Consider the following 19,311-nt stretch of genomic DNA (forward strand, 5'->3'; position numbering starts at 1 on the left):
AACTCTGGGCCTATGGAAACTTGTCCCAAGAGTTGAGTCAAAGACTCTTGAAATTCTAGGCCTATGGAAGCTTGTCCCAAGAGTTGAGTCTAAGACTGTAATTCTAGGCCTATGGAAGCTTGTCCCAAGAGTTGAGTCAAAGACTCTTGTAACTCTAGGCTTACGAAAGCTTGTCCCAAGAGTTGAGTCAAAGACTCTTGAAATTCTATGCCTATGGAAGCTTGTCCCAAGAGTTGAGTCTAAGACTCTTGTAACTCCAGGCTTATGGAAGCTTGTCCCAAGAGTTGAGTCTAAGACTCTGTAACTCTAGGCCTATGGAAGCTTGTCCCAAGAGTTGAGTCAAAGACTTGAAATTCTAGGCCTATGGGAGCTTGTCCCAAGAGTTGAGTCAAAGACTCTTGTAACTCTAGGCTTATGGAAGCTTGTCCCAAGAGTTAAGTCTAAGACTCTGTAACTCTAAGCTTATGGAAGCTTGTCCCAAGAGTTAAGTCTAAGACTCTTGTAACTCTAGGCTTATGGAAGCTTGTCCCAAGAGTTGAGTCAAAGACTGTAACTCTAGGCTTATGGAAGCTTGTCCCAAGAGTTGAGTCAAAGACTGTAACTCTAGGCTTATGGAAGCTTGTCCCAAGAGTTAAGTCTAAGACTCTGTAACTGTAGGCCTATGGAAGCTTGCCCCAAGAGTTGAGTCAAAGACTCTGTAACTCTGGGCCTATGGAAACTTGTCCCAAGAGTTGAGTCAAAGACTCTTGAAATTCTAGGCCTATGGAAGCTTGTCCCAAGAGTTGAGTCTAAGACTGTAATTCTAGGCCTATGGAAGCTTGTCCCAAGAGTTGAGTCAAAGACTCTTGTAACTCTAGGCTTATAAAAGCTTGTCCCAAGAGTTGAGTCAAAGACTCTTGAAATTCTATGCCTATGGAAGCTTGTCCCAAGAGTTGAGTCAAAGACTCTTGTAACTCCAGGCTTATGGAAGCTTGTCCCAAGAGTTGAGTCAAAGACTGTAACTCTAGGCTTATGGAAGCTTGTCCCAAGAGTTGAGTCAAAGACTGTAACTCTAGGCTTATGGAAGCTTGTCCCAAGAGTTAAGTCTAAGACTCTGTAACTGTAGGCCTATGGAAGCTTGCCCCAAGAGTTGAGTCAAAGACTCTGTAACTCTGGGCTTATGGAAGCTTGTCCCAAGAGTTGAGTCAAAGACTAATGTAACTCTAGGCCTATGGAAGCTTGTCCCAAGAGTTGAGTCAAAGACTATTGTAACTCTAGGCCTATGGAAGCTTGTCCCAAGAGTTGAGTCAAAGACTCTTGTAACTCCAGGCTTATGGAAGCTTGTCCCAAGAGTTGAGTCTAAGACTCTGTAACTCTAGGCCTAAGGAAGCTTGTCCCAAGAGTTGAGTCAAAGACTCTTGAAATTCTAGGCCTATGGGAGCTTGACTCCATCTGCCTGTCTAAATAAACTTCTGTCTGGGAAAGATCCAAACAGATCTTAACATCCCTACCGATGTCTCGATTCCCAAGAAGGTTGATTTAGAAGCGTGGCCGAAGGCCAAGCACACCGAAGAAACCACCCCATATTCATTCTCTGTACCACACCAGCCGTTCAGGTCTCCGCCATATAAACGGCCCTTTAGAAACGATATGTGCATTGTGACATGCTAACGTTCTGGAATCATGAGCATTAATGTGTGCGTGTTTTATAAGTCACACACACACACACAACACACACACACGTATCTGTTCTTCACTATGTTGCAGTTAAAAATGTATTCTTTAATTTTTGCTATTTTTAATGACCTCTTTCATTTCTTTATGTCGCCTCTGTATCAAGTTTCGGACCAAATAGGTCAGTGGCATGTTCTGAGTGTATGTATTTCCTAACCGTAGGTCGGTCAGTCACTGGTGTTGCTTTATGCGTGGGTGAGTATCCAGTGTGACCGCATGGCTGTCCTTGACATAAGTGTGCACCTGACCCGTGTGTCGGGTACGCGTACTTTTAAGTGTGTATCATTGTGCTGCGGGTTCATTAGTTTCCTGTGTATGTGTTTTGATTAATGAAGGGTGTGAGCAACTGTCGGTGATCAAATATTGTGATATTAATTATTTGTAATTGCAGATTTTTTTAAAGTAAGCCGCTGCCAGAGAGAGAGAGAGAGAGTTGGGTAGGGTAAGAGAATTAAAAAAAGAAAGAAAAGAGTGAATAGCGAATGAGAGAGAGATGGAGAGATAAAGCGAGGCAAAGATAAAGACAGGAAAGAAATAAAGAGGCATAAAAGGAAAGAAAAAGAGAGAATAGCCAATGAGAGAGAGAGAGAGAGGTGGGGAGATGTTGAAAAGAGAGGCACATCGATTCCAAGCACCAACACACATTCACTCCAAGCATCAACACACATCCACTCCACAGAAGGTAGGCTAGTAGCTAGACGTTGGGGCGGACTATTGATCCCTGCCGCGTTGCCATGGTGACACTGGCGTAGTTTGGCCATATTTAGAAGAAGTATTGATTTGACCGGTTAGAAAGGTCACCTCCAAACCGCCTGCCCCTCCTCCTCTGTTACCTTTTCTACTCACGCTCTCCATTGATGAGAAGATTTAACCCTCCTTCATCTCTTTCTTTCTTGTTTTTTTTTTTCCTTCTTTCTTTCCTTTTATCCATGTATGTCCCCCCCCCCAACTCTTTCTGTCCCTCCCCACATCGCTTTCTCGACGTAGGTCTTATTCCATCTCACAGAAGACTGAACCATAAAACAAAAGGACAAAAAAAAAGTTGCCTGTTAGGCCATGAGCTTGCTACTTTTGGCCTATAAATAAATACAGATGAACATGGCCCTAATGTCATGCGAATATAAAAAGATTCTAATTAATTAGTAAGTTTTATAAAAAAATATAATTGGAACCTTAATATTTTATTAATAGATACATAGGCGGCTGTAAGTTAAACTCTGATTAATTTATATATTTTTTGACTTGGCCTACATAGATAGTAGGGCTGTAACATAATCTACGAGAAATTATCTATTTGTTTAGCATAATGAGCTAATAGCGTTTTAATCATTTTTAGGGGAGAGAGGGTTGGAACTAGCATTATCTTAAGACTAAGTAAGTTGCTCAATAAAATGATAGTCTTACTGTATCATGTTTCATATTCACATTAAAACTAGAAGTTTTAAAAATGGATTAAATACAATTTAATCAGAGTTCTTATTTTTATTTTTAAAATATCATTAAATAATCATTAAAAAAATAAGATTTAGTTGAAAAATTAGTGTAAATGTGAGTAAAATGACTTTTTAAAAAATTATTATTTCTGGCCAACAAATGTGACAACGGATCGAAGTGCAGAAGGCAGCAGAAATTGCTTGCTTCAAAGTGGCCAGTTTTTTTTATTTTCTCCCCATTGGATTCCTTTAGTGGTTGTCTCGCTTGTTGTTCGTCTGCAACAAGCTAGAAGCTGAGAATGGACGACGGAATAAGGGATTTTTTTCTTCACTGAGTGCCTCTTTCTGGGTTGATTCTTGTGACACTTCTTCTTTTGGATTTTTTAAACGTAATATGGATATAGAGGTGTGTTTATATCAGAAGCGACCAATTCCTATAGAGCTATTGTGTTTTCATCAAGATCTCCATCGTCGTATAGGTTTTAAATTCTATTCAATAATGTTTATTAGAGAGATCTAGAGGAAGCAATAGAGTTATTATATTTATGCGAGGTTTGTGACTTTTTTTTTAACGGAATTTTGTGTAGAGTTTTTTTTCTTGAATTTCTTATTGTGACGTTTTGAATGACCAGTGGGTCATTCTGCAATGCCCATGTGATATAGATCTAGATCCGCTCCCGGTATTCTCTGGACGGTGGTTAAGAGTAGGCCTACTAAAAAGGAATAGAAAATAGATCAGCCTATGATACTCCCATTCAATTAAAAAAAAAAACTAGCTAGTTAACAAATAGCCAAAGCATAGTCTACACTTTTAGTTCACACAAATATTTGTCAAGTAACTGCTAGATGTCTATATCTAACTGTAGACATATCTTTATTCATGTGATACACCTGTTAACAAATAAAAAGGGTTATTTTTGGTTAACGTAATCATATCGGCATGTTAGAAAGGTTACATTTTTCTTGATAAGAGATTTTTTTTCTTCAAATATTATAATGTTATAATTTTTGTTTTTAAATTTATTTTATATCATCATCTATGTTTTCAAATTATGTAGACCTAGATTAATATAGGCTATGCTCGACCGTGTGTGTGTGTGTGTGCATTGGATAATCTCTTGCAATGAGTGTATTTGTATGCAAAGTATGCAATAGTGATTGAGTTTACAGATGTACGTATATGTGTATGTGTGTGTGTGTAGTGTTTTTTTTTTTCTAGTTTTGTGAATAAATATATTTGAGGGAATCGCTTAATCTATTCACATTCATTGAATAATAGGCCTACATTTGAATGTAGAGAAACAAAAAAAGTATATTTTATTTTAGTACATGCGCGAAGTTGTTCTCAAGGCGGCGCCACGTTCTGACAAAAGAGGGGCGCAGAGCCGGTCTTTTTCTGTTTCAATGGGCAAAAAAAAATATGTTTTATTACCATTGTAGTTATCAATCCATATTTGTTTTTTTAACCAAGTAAAATGTTTAACAGAGTGAAATCTCTTAAGAGTCGTTTCATCTTCTGATAATGATTTTTACAAAAATGTAAACCATTTTTCACGAGAGGCGTCTGCATCTTATCGGCTTAAATCTTTTTGAATTTCAAAACGTCTCCGCTAACGTGGTTCTTCTCGACTTTCTTATGTAGAAAAAATGGACAAACTTCTCCTGACTGTTGTTTATCGTTATATTGTCGACATTTGTGGCAAGACGCCTTACTTAACACAAAGATACTCTTACTACAAGCACCTAAAGTTCAGACGTACACGCAAAATGTTTGTAAAATGTTTGTAAAATGTTTGACATGTTTCGGATGTTCCATCAGAGTTGATTATTTACTTCCTGGTCCAAACCTCCCGGGATCATCGATAAATCCGAACGACAGTCCAGCGCGCAAACCCCACGACCAGGCAGCCATCCATGCGTTATATGTAACTCTTATGTTTTCACATAACAGTATTGACCAATGCTGCTTCCTTCTTTCTTAGACTTGTTTTGATCTGCGACAATTTCTATTTGACTAGGATAAATTGTTTGCTCTGTTGCAACAAAACAATTTAATATCGGCCTGCCCCCTCTTTTTTTTTATTTTTTATTTTGACTTAAACTTTGTTTGACTGCGCTCTGTGAGAAAAAGTGAGTTCTGAAGTTCACGCAGGCGCTAAGGCAGAGTCCCTGACCGGGCGGGAGGGGGGGGTCTTACAGCGCGCTTTCAGACCTCCTTGCTGGATGGAGAGAAAACCTACTGCCTCTCCTACTGCTTTTCCTACTGCCTCTCCTACTGCCTCTCCTACTGCCTCTCCTACTGCCTCTCCTACCGCCTCTCCTACCGCCTCTCCTACTGCTTCTCCTACTGCCTCTCCTACTGCTTCTCCTACTGCCTCTCCTACTGCTTCTCCTACTGCCTCTCCTACTGCCTCTCCTACTGCTTCTCCTACTGCCTCTCCTACTGCTTCTCCTACTGCCTCTCCTACTGCCTCTCCTACTGCCTCTCCTACTGCTTCTCCTACTGCCTCTCCTACTGCCTCTCCTACTGCCTCTCCTACTGCCTCTCCTACTGCCTCTCCTACTGCCTCTCCTACTGCTTTTCCTACTGCCTCTCCTACTGCCTCTCCTACTGCCTCTCCTACTGCTTCTCCTACTGCCTCTCCTACTGCTTCTCCTACTGCCTCTCCTACTGCCTCTCCTACTGCCTCTCCTACTGCTTCTCCTACTGCCTCTCCTACTGCCTCTCCTACTGCCTCTCCTACTGCCTCTCCTACTGCCTCTCCTACTGCTTCTCCTACTGCCTTTCCTACTGCCTCTCCTACTGCCTCTCCTACTGCCTCTCCTACTGCTTCTCCTACTGCCTCTCCTACTGCTTCTCCTACTGCTTCTCCTACTGCCTCTCCTACTGCTTCTCCAATATTATTTCCAAAAAGAACCTTTAAAATGTAACATTTTCTAGGAAACACTCTTTCAGTGAAAAACAACAACAACAACAAATAAATGGATTAACTATAATGAACATTTAATACGTAAATTTGGATTCTAAACATATTGTAAATATTCATGTAATGTCAAACCTGAAAATTGTGCAATAATTATGTCCTTAGTTTTTTTTATTTGTCATTAGGTTATAAGTACCTATAGAGTCCTTCTAGGTCCCTAACTGGCTAAGGGAGGCGATAACAAACTTCTTTGCTTTAAATGTAAATGTGTAAGCATTTAAAAGCTATTCATTGTCATGAAGTAACAGGAATGATTTGATCACACGCTAGCAGTAAAACAAAAAACAACAAGCAAAATATAAAAAAAAATTACTTTTTAAAACAAGCTTATATAACGGAAAGAACCGCACATTTACTGCCATATCAATCAATGCTATGAGATTTATCACCATCATTCTTTATGAAACAAAATTAATTGATAACAGCTAATAGGTTAATTAATTGCTTTTCTAATTGATTCGTGTTATGTCATCGACAATGAATAATTGTGCAAAGTTTCAACTTTATCCGAGAATGGGAAGTGGGAGAAAAAACGATTACAAGATTTGTGCCAGTTGGACAGAAAGAGGGGGCTCATATACATTTTGTAAAAAAAAAAAATCTGTAACTGTAGTACTCTTCCAACCATAAATGATAATTACAAAGTGATTGATATATACATAATTTATTTCTAGCAACACACATATAATACGTAAACAAGCTCTCAATAAGTGATCAGATTTCTAGTTGATCTTATGAATGAATATGGGATTTACAGGAGTAGCCTGCGTAAAACATACCGGAATATTAAATAGAGCTTAGAGATACCAAAGTTAAGCTGTAGAACTAGACATGTCTCTCATAAGGCACCGAGACCATTTGTTATTGTAGGCGACAACACTGACCTGCAACGTTGCAGGTCAGTGATAGACCGTAGTTTTTGGAAGACGACTTCTGCTTTCCGACATGCAACATCACGGTATGCATCTCCGTCGCTTGGGACGACGCTGCCTAAATGTGTGAACTGTTCTATCTCTTCCATCTCTGTGTACCCAAGTGTTGTCTAGGATATTTGTTAACCTTTAAGCCAGTACGAGTAGCTTTGGTTTTATTAAACTTTATTCGGAGTGCGTCTTTATCGAGGCCCTCCGCCGCCATCAAAGTATGCGTTAGATTGTATTTCCGGGTCATGCTATATCGTCTGCAAAGTCCATATCTGTCATTAGTTTTGCTTCATGCTTCTGGATACCAATTGCAGTTGGGTTTTTTTTCGTGTCTTTTTTGTTTTCATCTTTACTTTTTAGTTATGCCCTGAAGTGTCTCTAAGTAGTGATTGTACTATGGGTGTTCATCTCATCTCTGCCTGTGGTCCCTTCTGGGGCATAGACCACCAACCAGCTTCCTCCAGGCATCTCGGTTCTGGGCGAGTCTCTCCAACTGTCCCCATGTTTTGCCCATCCTAATGGCATCCAAATCGAGGCGTCATGTATTCTAATGTCAATATTCATAATAATTTAAACATTCAATATGTATATTATTTCAATACTCATTGCCCGCCCCAGATGATAAAACCTCGCCTCGCTACTGCTGATAGCTATATGCACATCAAAAGATTTGCACCCTAATTTTAGTAAGCAATAAATGCAGTCCATTTTCCAAATTAATAATTTAGTTTTCACGAGGTCAGATGGTTGGCTGAAATAGTGTTAATTCTCCCGTTAAGTTATTCATGCGTGGCGGTCAACAAACCGTTTCAGACGACAGGTGTGCCAGTGAATTCAATCTTCCCAAGCCTGCCTTCATCAAATCCTGCCAATAAATCCAGCAGTAAAAAAAAAATAAGTCCGCCGTCTGCTTTTAAAAAAAAATCCCAATCATTAGACAGAAAACGATGTGTGTAGTTTTATTAGCATGTGTATTCTTGGACACGTGTTTTATTTTGATGTGTACTTTTCAAAACGTGTTATTTTTCTATGTGCTATTCGAAAGGTGTTGTTATTGTTTAATGTGCTATTGGATATGTAAGCTGATCGCTCGGAGTGCTTTTCAAAGCGTATTGGTATGAAATATTAAATACATGCTAGTCTATACTCTATGGTGACACAATTGTTAACTAAGATCTAGATCTACATCGATACGATTGTATCCTTGAACTAAATGTTTAATGATGCTATTAGCAATCTTTCTATTCAAACTTATTACTAACTGGTCACCATGACACAGAAAGCGGAATTAGTGCGTAACTAGATCTAGGAGTGGAGTTAAAATCGGTTAGGTATCTGGTGTAAGATTTTTTAAAAAGGGCTAGATCTAATGATCTATAAAGATGTAATATTTTGTTCTAGATTCTATGTTGGTCTATCGTAGCAAGGGAGAAAACTTCTGTTTGAAAGGACTCTGTGGTGTCTAGATGTCTCTTTTTTTTTAAAGGATCCAGTGTAGTGATGCCCAGATTAGGTAATGTCAATATGTGTAGTGGTGCCCCGATTTGGTAATGTCAATATGTGTAGTGGTGCCCAGATTTGGTAATGTCAATATGTGTAGTGGTGCCCCGATTTGGTAATGTCAATATGTGTAGTGGTGCCCAGATTTGGTAATGTCAATATGTGTAGTGGTGCCCCGATTTGGTAATGTCAATATGTTTTGTGGTGCCCAGATTTGGTAATGTCAATATGTGTAGTGGTGCCCCGATTTGGTAATGTCAATATGTGTAGTGGTGCCCAAATTTGGTAATGTCAATATGTGTAGTGGTGCCCCGATTTAGTAATGTCAATATGTGTACTGGTGCCCAGATATGGTAATGTCAATATGTGTAGCGATGCCCAGATTTGGTAATGTCAATTTGTGTAGTGGTGCCCAGATTTGGTAATGTCAATATGTGTAGTGGTGCCCCGATTTGGTAATGTCAATATGTGTAGTGGTGCCCAGATTTGGTAATGTCAATATGTGTAGTGGTGCCCCGATTTGGTAATGTCAATATGTGTAGTGGTGCCCAGATTTACTAATGTCAATATGTGTATTGGTGCCCAGATTTGGTAGTGTCAATATGTGTAGTGGTGCCCAGATTTGGTAATGTCAATATGTGTAGTGGTGCCCCGATTCGGTAATGTCGATATGTGTTGTGGTGCCCCGATTTGGTAATGTCAATATGTGTAGTGGTGCCCAGATTTGGTAATGTCAATATGTGTAGTGGTGCCCCGATTTGGTAATGTCAATATGTGTATTGGTGCCCAGATTTGGTAATGTCAATATGTGTAGTGGTGCCCAGATTTGGTAATGTCAATATGTGTAGTGGTGCCCCGATTTGGTAATGTCAATATGTGTAGTGGTGCCCAGATTTGGTAATGTCAATATGTGTAGTGGTGCCCCGATTTGGTAATGTCAATATGTGTACTGGTGCCCAGATATGGTAATGTCAATATGTGTACTGGTGCCCAGATTTGGTAATGTCAATTTGTGTAGTGGTGCCCAGATGTGGTAATGTCAATATGAGTAGTGATGTCCAGATTTACTAATGTCAATATGTGTAGTGGTGCCCAGATTTAGTAATATCAATATGTGTAGTGGTGCCCAGATTTACTAATGTCAATATGTGTATTGGTGCCCAGATTTGGTAATGTCAATATGTGTAGTGGTGCCCAGATTTACTAATGTCAATATGTGTATTGGTGCCCAGATTTGGTAGTGTCAATATGTGTAGTGGTGCCCAGATTTGGTAATGTCAATATGTGTAGTGGTGCCCCGATTTGGTAATGTCAATTTGTGTAGTGGTGCCCAGATGTGGTAATGTCAATATGAGTAGTGATGTCCAGATTTACTAATGTCAATATGTGTATTGGTGCCCAGATTTGGTAATGTCAATATGTGTAGTGGTGCCCAGATTTACTAATGTCAATATGTGTATTGGTGCCCAGATTTGGTATTGTCAATATGTGTAGTGGTGCCCAGATTTGGTAATGTCAATATGTGTAGTGGTGCCCAGATTTGGTAATGTCAATATGTGCAGTGGTGCTATTTCCTGATAATAAAAAAAATAAAAAAAAATAGGCTTACAGGTTTGAAACTCATGTCTCAGAACCTTTCTGTAGATGATCGATGTGAAGACCTGCTCTTTGAGCGCGTGTTCGAGCAGGCTGTGTGTGTGTGTTCGTTATTTGAATGTTTATTTGGTGGAAGAGACGTGGCGTGTGTGGACATTCTCTTTGTACGAAACGTTCCTTTTTTTTTATTGGGGGGGGGGGGGTAGAAAAGAGGAGAGAAACAAAAGTAAAGTTTCCCTTTCAGACCTTGCGATCTATGGGGCAGATGATGTTAAGGTCATCTGTTTCTATGGCTAACAGATTACAAGCCGGGTGTCATGTGGCCAGCACAACGACCAACCACCTTTACATTCCCCAACTAAAGTCAGGTACCTATTAGAGTTGTGAGGACTTAGGGGCGCCCTAAAAATCCCGAAATCCGAAATCCCAGCCTTCACCGAGATTCGAACCTGGATTCCAGGTTCGGAAGCCGAGAGCTTAACCACTCCGCCACCGCGCCCCAGAATACGAGAAAGAAAGAGAGATAAGAAGAGAAACGAAAGTGATGTGAAATAAGAGACTCGGAGAAAAAGAGCAAATGAGAAATAATGTAGATCTAGTAGAAAAAAAGTGAGAGAAAGTGAAAGTGGAGTTAGAGAGATGTTATTGTCTGATAGATCTATTGTAACATGCTATATAGGAAAGAGAAAGATGTTTTCATATAATCAACAATCTGATAGATCTATTGAAACATGCTATATACGAAAGAGAAAGATGTTTTCATATAGTCAACAGTCTGATAGATCTATTGGAACATGCTATATACGAAAGAGAAAGATGTTTTCATATAGTCAACAGTCTGATAGATCTATTGGAACATGCTATATACGAAAGAGAAAGATGTTTTCATATAGTCAACAGTCTGATAGATCTATTGGAACATGCTATATACGAAAGAGAAAGATGTTTTCATATAGTCAACAGTCTGATAGATCTATTGGAACATGCAATATACGAAAGAGAAAGATGTTTTCATATAGTCAACAGTCTGATAGATCTATTGAAACATGCTATATACGAAAGAGAAAGATGTTTTCATATAGTCAACAGTCTGATAGATCTATTGGAACATGCTATATACGAAAGAGAAAGATGTTTTCATATAGTCAACAGTCTGATAGATCTATTGGAACATGCTATATACGAAAGAGAAAGATGTTTTCATATAATCAATAATCTGATAGATCTATTGGAACATGCTATAAATGAAAGAGAAAGAACGCGTTGATAGTTCGATGTTAAAAAGAGACAGCGAGTAAAACAAAAATATAGAAAAAGGGAAAATGATTTTTTTTTATAAAGTAGAAAGAGAGACCGAAAAATGGAGGAGAGAGAGAGGGGGGGAGTCTACCACAAGGATGAAGAGCAGTGTCTGTGTGTATGTGGGTGGATGTGTGTGTGTGGGGGGGGGAGGGTGCTGCCCTACGTTCTAAAGCACCAATCGATATCGCCTAGTTGTGACGTTGCCCAGTGTACTGTCGTCACTGCCTCCCCCCTGCGCCCTGTCTCCGCCACCCTCCGACAATGAGAGTTTATTTCCAACACTGAGTTGTGGGCGTGAGGTCTCGTTTTGCCATTCAGACTTTTAGAAGAATACATTCAATGAACTGCTGAGTCCAGCTAGCTACAACATAGGCTCAATAGAACTGAATGCTTGGTCAATATAACCGAATGCTTGGTCAATATGTCTCTAATTTTATTCATTGTGACTGATTGTTCAATTATTGATCAATATTTTGGTCAATATAATTATAGACCTAATTATATGTTGGTCAATACTATAGTATGTTTGATCAACATAATTAAATTTTTGGTCAATATAATTATAAATTGGTCAATAGGATTCCATGTAGTCTAAATGATAACTATAATAGACTAAGGAATGATTGCACCGCGAGCAGAAATAGAATGTTTACTTGTGCAATATATTTGTTTCCTCTAAGTATTGATAGTCAATCCTTGCTTCTATGTTTACGATGTAAATTGATTTTGTTTTAAATACAGGGTTGTTTTTTCTTTCTTATTTGAGCATCATTTAGTGTACAACATTTTTTGTGACTGATTCTCGTGAAATCAGCGATATTTTGAGATTACAATATCACAATAAACCGACTTATAGATATAGTTTATATATGATATTTAAAAAATGATTGATTGAGATTCATTGGACTATAAAAATGATTGAAACTAGAGGATTTGTGGAAAAAAACTTCTCACTTTTTTTCTAAATCATCGACAAGCTTATTTCTCATCAGTTTCCATTTCAAATCATCCAGTCTGTAGGGCAGATGATGTAAAGATCATCTGGTGTCATGTGTCCAGCACAACGACTAACCGCCTTTACTTTCCCCCACTTTTGTCAGATTCCCAATAGAGCTGGGCTCAGAGGCGCCCTAAAGATCTCGAAATGAAAAATCTTCGCCAGGATTCGAACTCAATTACCCCCCCCCCAATCCGGTTCGGAAGCCAAGCACTTCACCACTCAGCCACCGCGCCTCTTATTTCTCATCGGAGCAATAGAAATCAAATAATAACTATGTTTGTTAACATTTACCTGGCACATTATGAGTTCAATAAATTATTTAGTTTAATTATATTGAATGAAAACAATCTACACATGTTTTAATTTTAAGTTTTTTTTTCTTTCGAAAGGCAGCTATTGCCAGATAGTTTGATGTTAGGCAGAAATCTGTCCACTGTTTGATTCAAAAGGTAGAAGAAAAAACAAACAAACAAACGTCCCTAAACTCCCTAGTGATACTGCAAAACTTTTGTTCTTGCACTGGACATTACTAGATCTAGGGTTGTTTTTTTTACAATGAGTCTGTTCTCGTGATGTGTTAAAGTGATTTCTGTGATACGAATTTGCAAACAAAGTCTGTGCTATTCCTGTGGATATTTTTTTTTAAATGCATTGATATTAATGCCATGGATATGGATATACCCAAGTGGATTATATTGCGAGCTATACTAATAGGTTTGTACTCATTTCTTTATTAACGGATAATTATGTGTATCTTTTGTGTGCCTTTTGTAGATCTAATTCTACTGCTTGACAGAGTGATCATTTATATACATTGCCTTATCCATTCACCAAATGAGAGGGGAAAAAAACATGTAGAGAAAGAGTGAGGGGAAAAGGGGGGGGGGGCAGCTTGGAGGCAGAGTGAATTGAGAGGGAGATGGAGAGATATATTGATAGTTTCATTGTTGCTCCAGACAGAAACGCCCAGGGCCGGATTTAAGTATGTGGACACCCGGGGCAGGATTTTTGTGGATGCTAATACGATTTTTCGAAAGCTTTAATAAAGATCTTTTATGAATGAAAATACTTCTATCTAAAAGCATGCTATAGTTTAGAAGAAAAAAAATGAGTTCTTGTAAATTTAATCTCACTTTCCTTTAAACTAAATTTAATATACATATTTTAGTTTTAAAAAGTGTTTACTTTTTAGTTTGTGGAGGGTAAGGCCCTTGGAAGACGCACTGCCGTAAATCCCGAGCTGTATTTACTTTTTCCGAGCATGCTAAAAGCGTATACGTAATCACATTTTTTTGCCAGCATAAAAATGCGCAAAAAAAAAAAGTTAGAAAAAAAAAAAAAAAAACTAACTAAAAGTTTCTGACCCGTTGAAAGTCGGATATATTTTTATCTCTTTTGTGGAGGCCCCTTTCTTGTGGAGTTCCCATGGCTGTGGCCACGCCTGCCCTCTCTTAAATCCGCTACTGGCAATGCCAATGAAAGCGTTGTAAGCATATCATTTTGTTCATGCAGCAACTTGAATAAAAGCTGAACTTAAAGAAAAATGAACTTAACATTTAGGAAGAAGGAATGACAGTGTCTTCGATTCTGTAGAGTGCAGTGTTTCACGCGGCCACTCAAACCCAGTTGCGACCTGTATATTTTCACACATCTGATGCAGATAAGGCCGTTGTCCGGTTGGGGTTTATTTATCTTTACATCTTCTGCGCCTGTTTTCTGGCCTCAGATATGTGTCCCGCGGCCTTTGTGAGTGCTCTTCAACTGTCTCTTTTAGAGGCCATCTGCTACCTGCTACTTTTCTCTTTACCATAATAGGATAATCAAAATATATAAAAAAAAATAGCTTAATAGATCAACATCAATTTTAAACGACTTAATGCTTAAGTAAAGTGAACTAATAGAGACTTATTGCTGAAGTAAAATGAACTAATAGAGACTTACTGCTGAAGTAAAATGAACTAATAGACTTACTGCTGAAGTAAAATGAACTAATACACTTACTGCTGATGTAAAATGAACTAATAGACACTTACAGTTGAAGTAAAGTGAACTAACAGACTTACTGCTGAAGTAAAATGAACTAATATAGAGTTACAGCTGAAGTAAAGTAAACTAATAGAGACTTACTGCTGAAGTAAAATGAACTAATAGAGACTTACAGCTGAAGTAAAAATGAACTAATAGACTTACTGCTGAAGTAAAATGAACTAATACACTTACTGCTGAAGTAAAATGAACTAATAGACACTTACAGCTGAAATAAAGTGAACTAACAGACTTACTGCTGAAGTAAAATGAACTAATAGAGACTTAGAGCTGAAGTAAAGTAAACTAACTGACTTACTGCTGAAGTAAAATGAACTAATAGAGACTTACTGCTGAAGTAAAATGAACTAATAGACACTTACAGCTGAAGTAAAGTGAACTAACAGACTTGCTGGTGAAGTAAAATGAACTAATAGAGACTTACTGCTGAAGTAAAATGAACTAATAGAGACTTGTTGGTGAAGTAAAATGAACTAATAGAGACTTACTGCTGAAGTAAAATGAACTAATAGAGACTTGTTGGTGAAGTAAAATGAACTAATAGGGAGTTACTGCTGAAGTAAAATGAACTTATAGACTTACTGGTGAAGTAAAATGAACTAATAGAGACTTAATGTTGAAATAAAATGAACTTATAGACTTACTGGTGAAGTAAAATGAACTAATAGAGACTTGTTGGTGAAGTGAAATGAACTCATAGAGACTTACTGCTGTAGTAAAATGAACTAATAGAGACTTGTTGGTGAAGTAAAATGAACTAATAGAGACTTGCTGGTGAAGTAAAATGAACTAATAGAGACTTACTGCTGAAGTAAAATGAACTAATAGAGACTTGTTGGTGAAGTAAAATGAACTAATAGAGACTTACTGCTGAAATAAAATGAACTAATAGAGACTTACTGCTGAAGTAAAATGAACTAATAGAGACTTGTTGGTGAAGTAAAATGAACTAATAGAGAGTTACTGCTGAAGTAAAATGAACTTATAGACTTACTGGTGAAGTAAAATGAACTAATAGAGACTTAATGTTGAAATAATATGAACTTATAGACTTAATGGTGAAGTAAAATGAACTAATAGAGACTTGTTGGTGAAGTAAAATGAACTAATAGAGACTTACTGCTGTAGTAAAATGAACTAATAGAGACTTGTTGGTGAAGTAAAATGAACTAATAGAGACTTACTGCTGAAGTAAAATGAACTAATAGAGACTTACTGCTGAAGTAAAATGAACTAATAGAGACTTGCTGGTGAAGTAAAATGAACTAATAGAGACTTAATGTTGAAATGCTTATTCTATCATCACGTCTCCTTTTAAAACCAACACAATGCCACTGTGGAAATTTTAGTCTTTTTTATCACAACTGTAAATGTTTTGTTTTTGTTTTTTTTATTTATTTCCACCATTGTTTATTTATTTATTTGTTTCTATATATTAATTTTATTATGATAATTTCTTTTATAAATGAATCTACTCGTGAGGGCTCGCGAGCCGGATATTTGATTTTTAGCGGGCCATATTCGATCCGCTAGCTCTAGTTCGACGATTACTAGCCCTAAATGAATCGTCTTGAGCAAGACGTTACTATCGTCCACTGCATAGCAAGTGTCAGCGCCTTTTCCTTCCCCCCCTTTTATTTCTGCGGCCACCTTATTTGCAACTACCGGCTGCCTCTATCCCCCCCTACTCGCCTTTGAGCCTGCCTTCACCAGTTCAGTGTAACCGGATCAATACTCGATCCACGTGCCGAGGGGAGAGAGAGAGGGGGGGGGGGAAAACGCCGTGTGACCTCCATATTTGTTTTGGCGTCTGCGTGTAGTGAGTGTCGTGTGAGCCAATCCCTTGGTAGTGTTGGCTAGCACCTGTGTACTTCTGGACACCAACAGCACTGTCATCTTACAAACCACAACACAAAGACACACACGGGCACATGACATATTGTGTTAGCTTGTAATTCTGGAGTGTAGAACATCAATCTTGAAATCAATCTATACATTTCACCTGAAGCCAAGCTGTGCTCAAATGCTGATGGTTTATCTGGCCAAGTGGATTTTCTGATTTTGTTCTATTTCTATCTAAAAAGGATATTTCCAACAATTCAGACTGGCACCAAATCGATGCTGATATGCATGAATACTAAAAGTTATATTGTATCCATATCTAGAAAATGAAAGCTGAATACAATGTAAAGAATCGGATTACGGAGTGTCTAAAAAAATCAATGTTGGACTAGCCAGGTACATGGTTAAAGTTGTTATTGTTTTAAGGTCAGCTGACTGAATTGATTGGAAAAGTTGACTTGACGTCATTCTGTTGAAGAAACTGTTCAGTTAACAACATGGGGACCAAAAGGCAGGATACTAGATGTACACCAAGGTCACTGTATTGGTCAAATGTAGGCATTCTTTTATTCCGTACTAAACTGGACCTGACTTAGTAGAAGTCAAGAAATTTCAAGTACATATAGGTCAGTATAACTATACCTGTATTATCTATTTTTAAACGCAACGATGAGGTGGGGAGAGTGCTCTAGTTGGGAGAAGGTCACGTGAGTTTATCAAACCTGGGTGTTACCAAACGTCCGGTATTTTCTGGTGTAGTGTCCTCCGTCCGGCTTTCTCTCATGTGTTTATTTCTAAAGCCTATCATGCGCTCATTGAATTCAATCCTTTCTACCTTATAAATAGAAGTTAACAAGTTTGTGAGACCTAAACTTCCATGAACAGTTGTTCGTAATTTTAAGTCTGTTTATAATCGAAATGTTACAGCGTCTAAAATCTCTCAATTTGAACTATGCATTCCTCCTGATTCTAGGGCACAATGTTGAAAGAGCGGCTTTTTTTTTTTACAAAGCTTATATCAACCCACTCTGTCTGGCCAAAAGTTTGTACACGTTATTTCTTCGACACCCTTACTCCGATCAAGCTGAAATTTAGCACAATTATTTCTTTTACCTGACAACACAAGAATCAATTAAAAATTAACTAATTAAGTATTTAATTATTGGTAATAAATATTATTATGTTTGGTATCTCAAACAAGGGAAGGAATTTGTACTTGACTGAAGTGGTGGTATAAGCTGAATTAGTCCCCTTTATAGATAGTCGTCTGAGGCTTAGGGAACACAAACATGAAATAGAAACAATCTTCCATGTTCATAGATTCTTCGCTAGCAGAGTGGTTACCGCGTTGTCTTGAGAAGCCTGAGAAGGCTTTAGCCCACAAGTTCGAATTCAGGTTTTTCCCTTTAAAAAAAAACATTTAAAAAGCGATTACACAGATACCACCAGTTATTTCTCTCCTACCCCTTTTGCAAATGGTCCAGACAAGTGATAGGATCATTGCGTATTGAGAAAGCTAAACGCTTGAAATTGCGCTAAACAAAAACAATTGGTAAAAAAATATTTCTAATCACACATTTTTAATTATTATAGCATGTATATAGCGCTACTTTCATGCTTATAGCATGCTCAGAGCGCTTTTGGTCCAATCTCATTTGTGGACCAGTGTGGGTGGGGGGAGGGGGTATCTAGGAGTTGGTTTTCCGTGCTTAGGCCTTTAGGCACTTAGTAAACACAACTCTGCCCGAGTAGCCAAGCCAAGTTCAAGCGCACTTGGCCTCTCGACCACGCTTAATATTGTTAGTCTAGATCTATTACAAATTTGATGACATGACTGATCCAGACTAATTGATACACTTAGGCCTAATATAAACTTTGTTTTCTTTTTTAAGCATTTTTTTTTATTTTGCTTGTTTTTTCTTTTTGCTGATAACTTAACGCACAGATGACGTTAGAGAAAACAAGACTGTCCGTTTAACCTTTGGCATGCATTCTTCTTCCAAAGTCCAATCCAACGGAAAATGACCTGTGCATGGATCTCCACGCGCGTGTTTATTTGAACGATGATCTAATACCAAAAGTCGCTACGTCTGAGTAATGTGGCTCTTAATATTGTAGTTTTATATCCTTTATTATTCTGACCTGTGCATCAAATACACTGTGAGGCTAGTCTTTAATAGTTACTTTTACTTTTTTTTTTTTTTTTTTTTTGGTGCTTCTTTGTATAACCCGTTTTTATACTCCCTCGGAGGTGCAGGTGTCCAGTAGCCCTGAGGTTTTGTACCCCCCATGCTTAGACATCCTGAGAAATAAAAGAGATATAACACGGGAGACAATCCATTAAGTTGTCGAGAAAGAGTTCAGAGAGATATTGCTCGAATGTAACATATAACAGAACATGCGGTCTATTGGGCAGATGCATATAAGTCAAAAGTTTCTGTGGCCCACGGTGAACGCGGGTGTCATGTTGTCTGCACAACGACCAACCAACTTTACCTCAACTAAGGGGAAACGTGGTTGTGATATCTTATAAATTACAGACGTTACTTAAAGAAGATAATTACGTCCTACGCGTATGCATTTTTTCATCTAGTCCTCCCTGAACTCTTGTTAAGTCTTTGTTTTTTTTCTGGCTGATTCAGGCAACCCATTTCTTGTATTTGAACACAAATTCACAGTGATAAAAGTGAGGAAGTACCGGTCGTAGCCAGCAGGTAAAAACTAATGATCATAAGTGATTGCCAAGTAGACTAAACTGTAAAATAATAATAATAAAATACCTTCAAGGCCCTTAACATTCCTAGGAACAGAGGGCAGTACTGCTGCAGCCCTGCCACATCACCAGAAAATTCCTCTGTGGAAACTGTTAAAGGGAATACGATGAATTTTTTTTCTCTTTAACGAAACTCGACCCTGGCAGCGCCGGAAAGAAAATACTCGTTCGTTTGTGACATAATAATAATAATAATAAT

At 38.1% G+C, this 19,311-nt stretch overlaps 2 protein-coding genes across 6 annotated transcripts in view; one reads left to right on the forward strand and one right to left on the reverse strand.

The window, feature by feature from the left end:
* LOC106074070 (mitogen-activated protein kinase kinase kinase 12-like) overlaps nucleotides 1–19,311 on the forward strand; it is a 71,543-nt gene that overhangs the window by 13,046 nt on the left and 39,186 nt on the right. Inside the window, exons 1-2 of one of the 5 annotated variants that reach the window (XM_056014127.1) lie at nucleotides 7,665–8,168; nucleotides 12,841–13,165. The exons of 2 other annotated variants lie outside the window; for them this stretch is intronic. The gene's annotated coding sequence lies outside the window, so the exon portion shown is untranslated. Of the gene's footprint in view, nucleotides 1–7,664; nucleotides 8,169–12,840; nucleotides 13,166–16,296; nucleotides 16,966–18,963; nucleotides 19,054–19,311 lie in introns of those variants that run through there. 2 more of the 5 variants (XM_056014128.1, XM_056014129.1) reach the window with 2 other exon arrangements.
* Nucleotides 3,978–7,151, reverse strand: LOC129923307 (chondroitin proteoglycan-2-like). The gene is made up of 3 exons (XM_056013581.1): nucleotides 7,015–7,151; nucleotides 5,387–6,095; nucleotides 3,978–4,037 (listed from the first exon to the last, which is right to left on the reverse strand). Exons 1-3 carry the CDS (start codon nucleotides 7,149–7,151, stop codon nucleotides 3,978–3,980), a joined length of 906 nt encoding a protein of 301 aa, XP_055869556.1.

Source organism: Biomphalaria glabrata, chromosome 16, assembly GCF_947242115.1.
Source record: "Biomphalaria glabrata chromosome 16, xgBioGlab47.1, whole genome shotgun sequence".
NCBI classification, from domain to species: domain Eukaryota; kingdom Metazoa; phylum Mollusca; class Gastropoda; family Planorbidae; genus Biomphalaria; species Biomphalaria glabrata.

Excerpts from the sequence above, each read along its gene's own strand:
- LOC129923307 (XM_056013581.1), bottom strand. The coding sequence starts at position 7,151 with ATGGAAGAGATAGAACAGTTCACACATTTAGGCAGCGTCGTCCCAAGC. Across the intron at positions 6,096-7,014 it reads ACTGACCTGCAACGTTGCAG|AGTGTTTCCTAGAAAATGTT; the intron begins GTCAGTGTTGTC and ends TTTCACTGAAAG. Across the intron at positions 4,038-5,386 it reads GAAAAGCAGTAGGAGAGGCA|GTGTATCACATGAATAAAGA; the intron begins GTAGGTTTTCTC and ends ATTTGTTAACAG.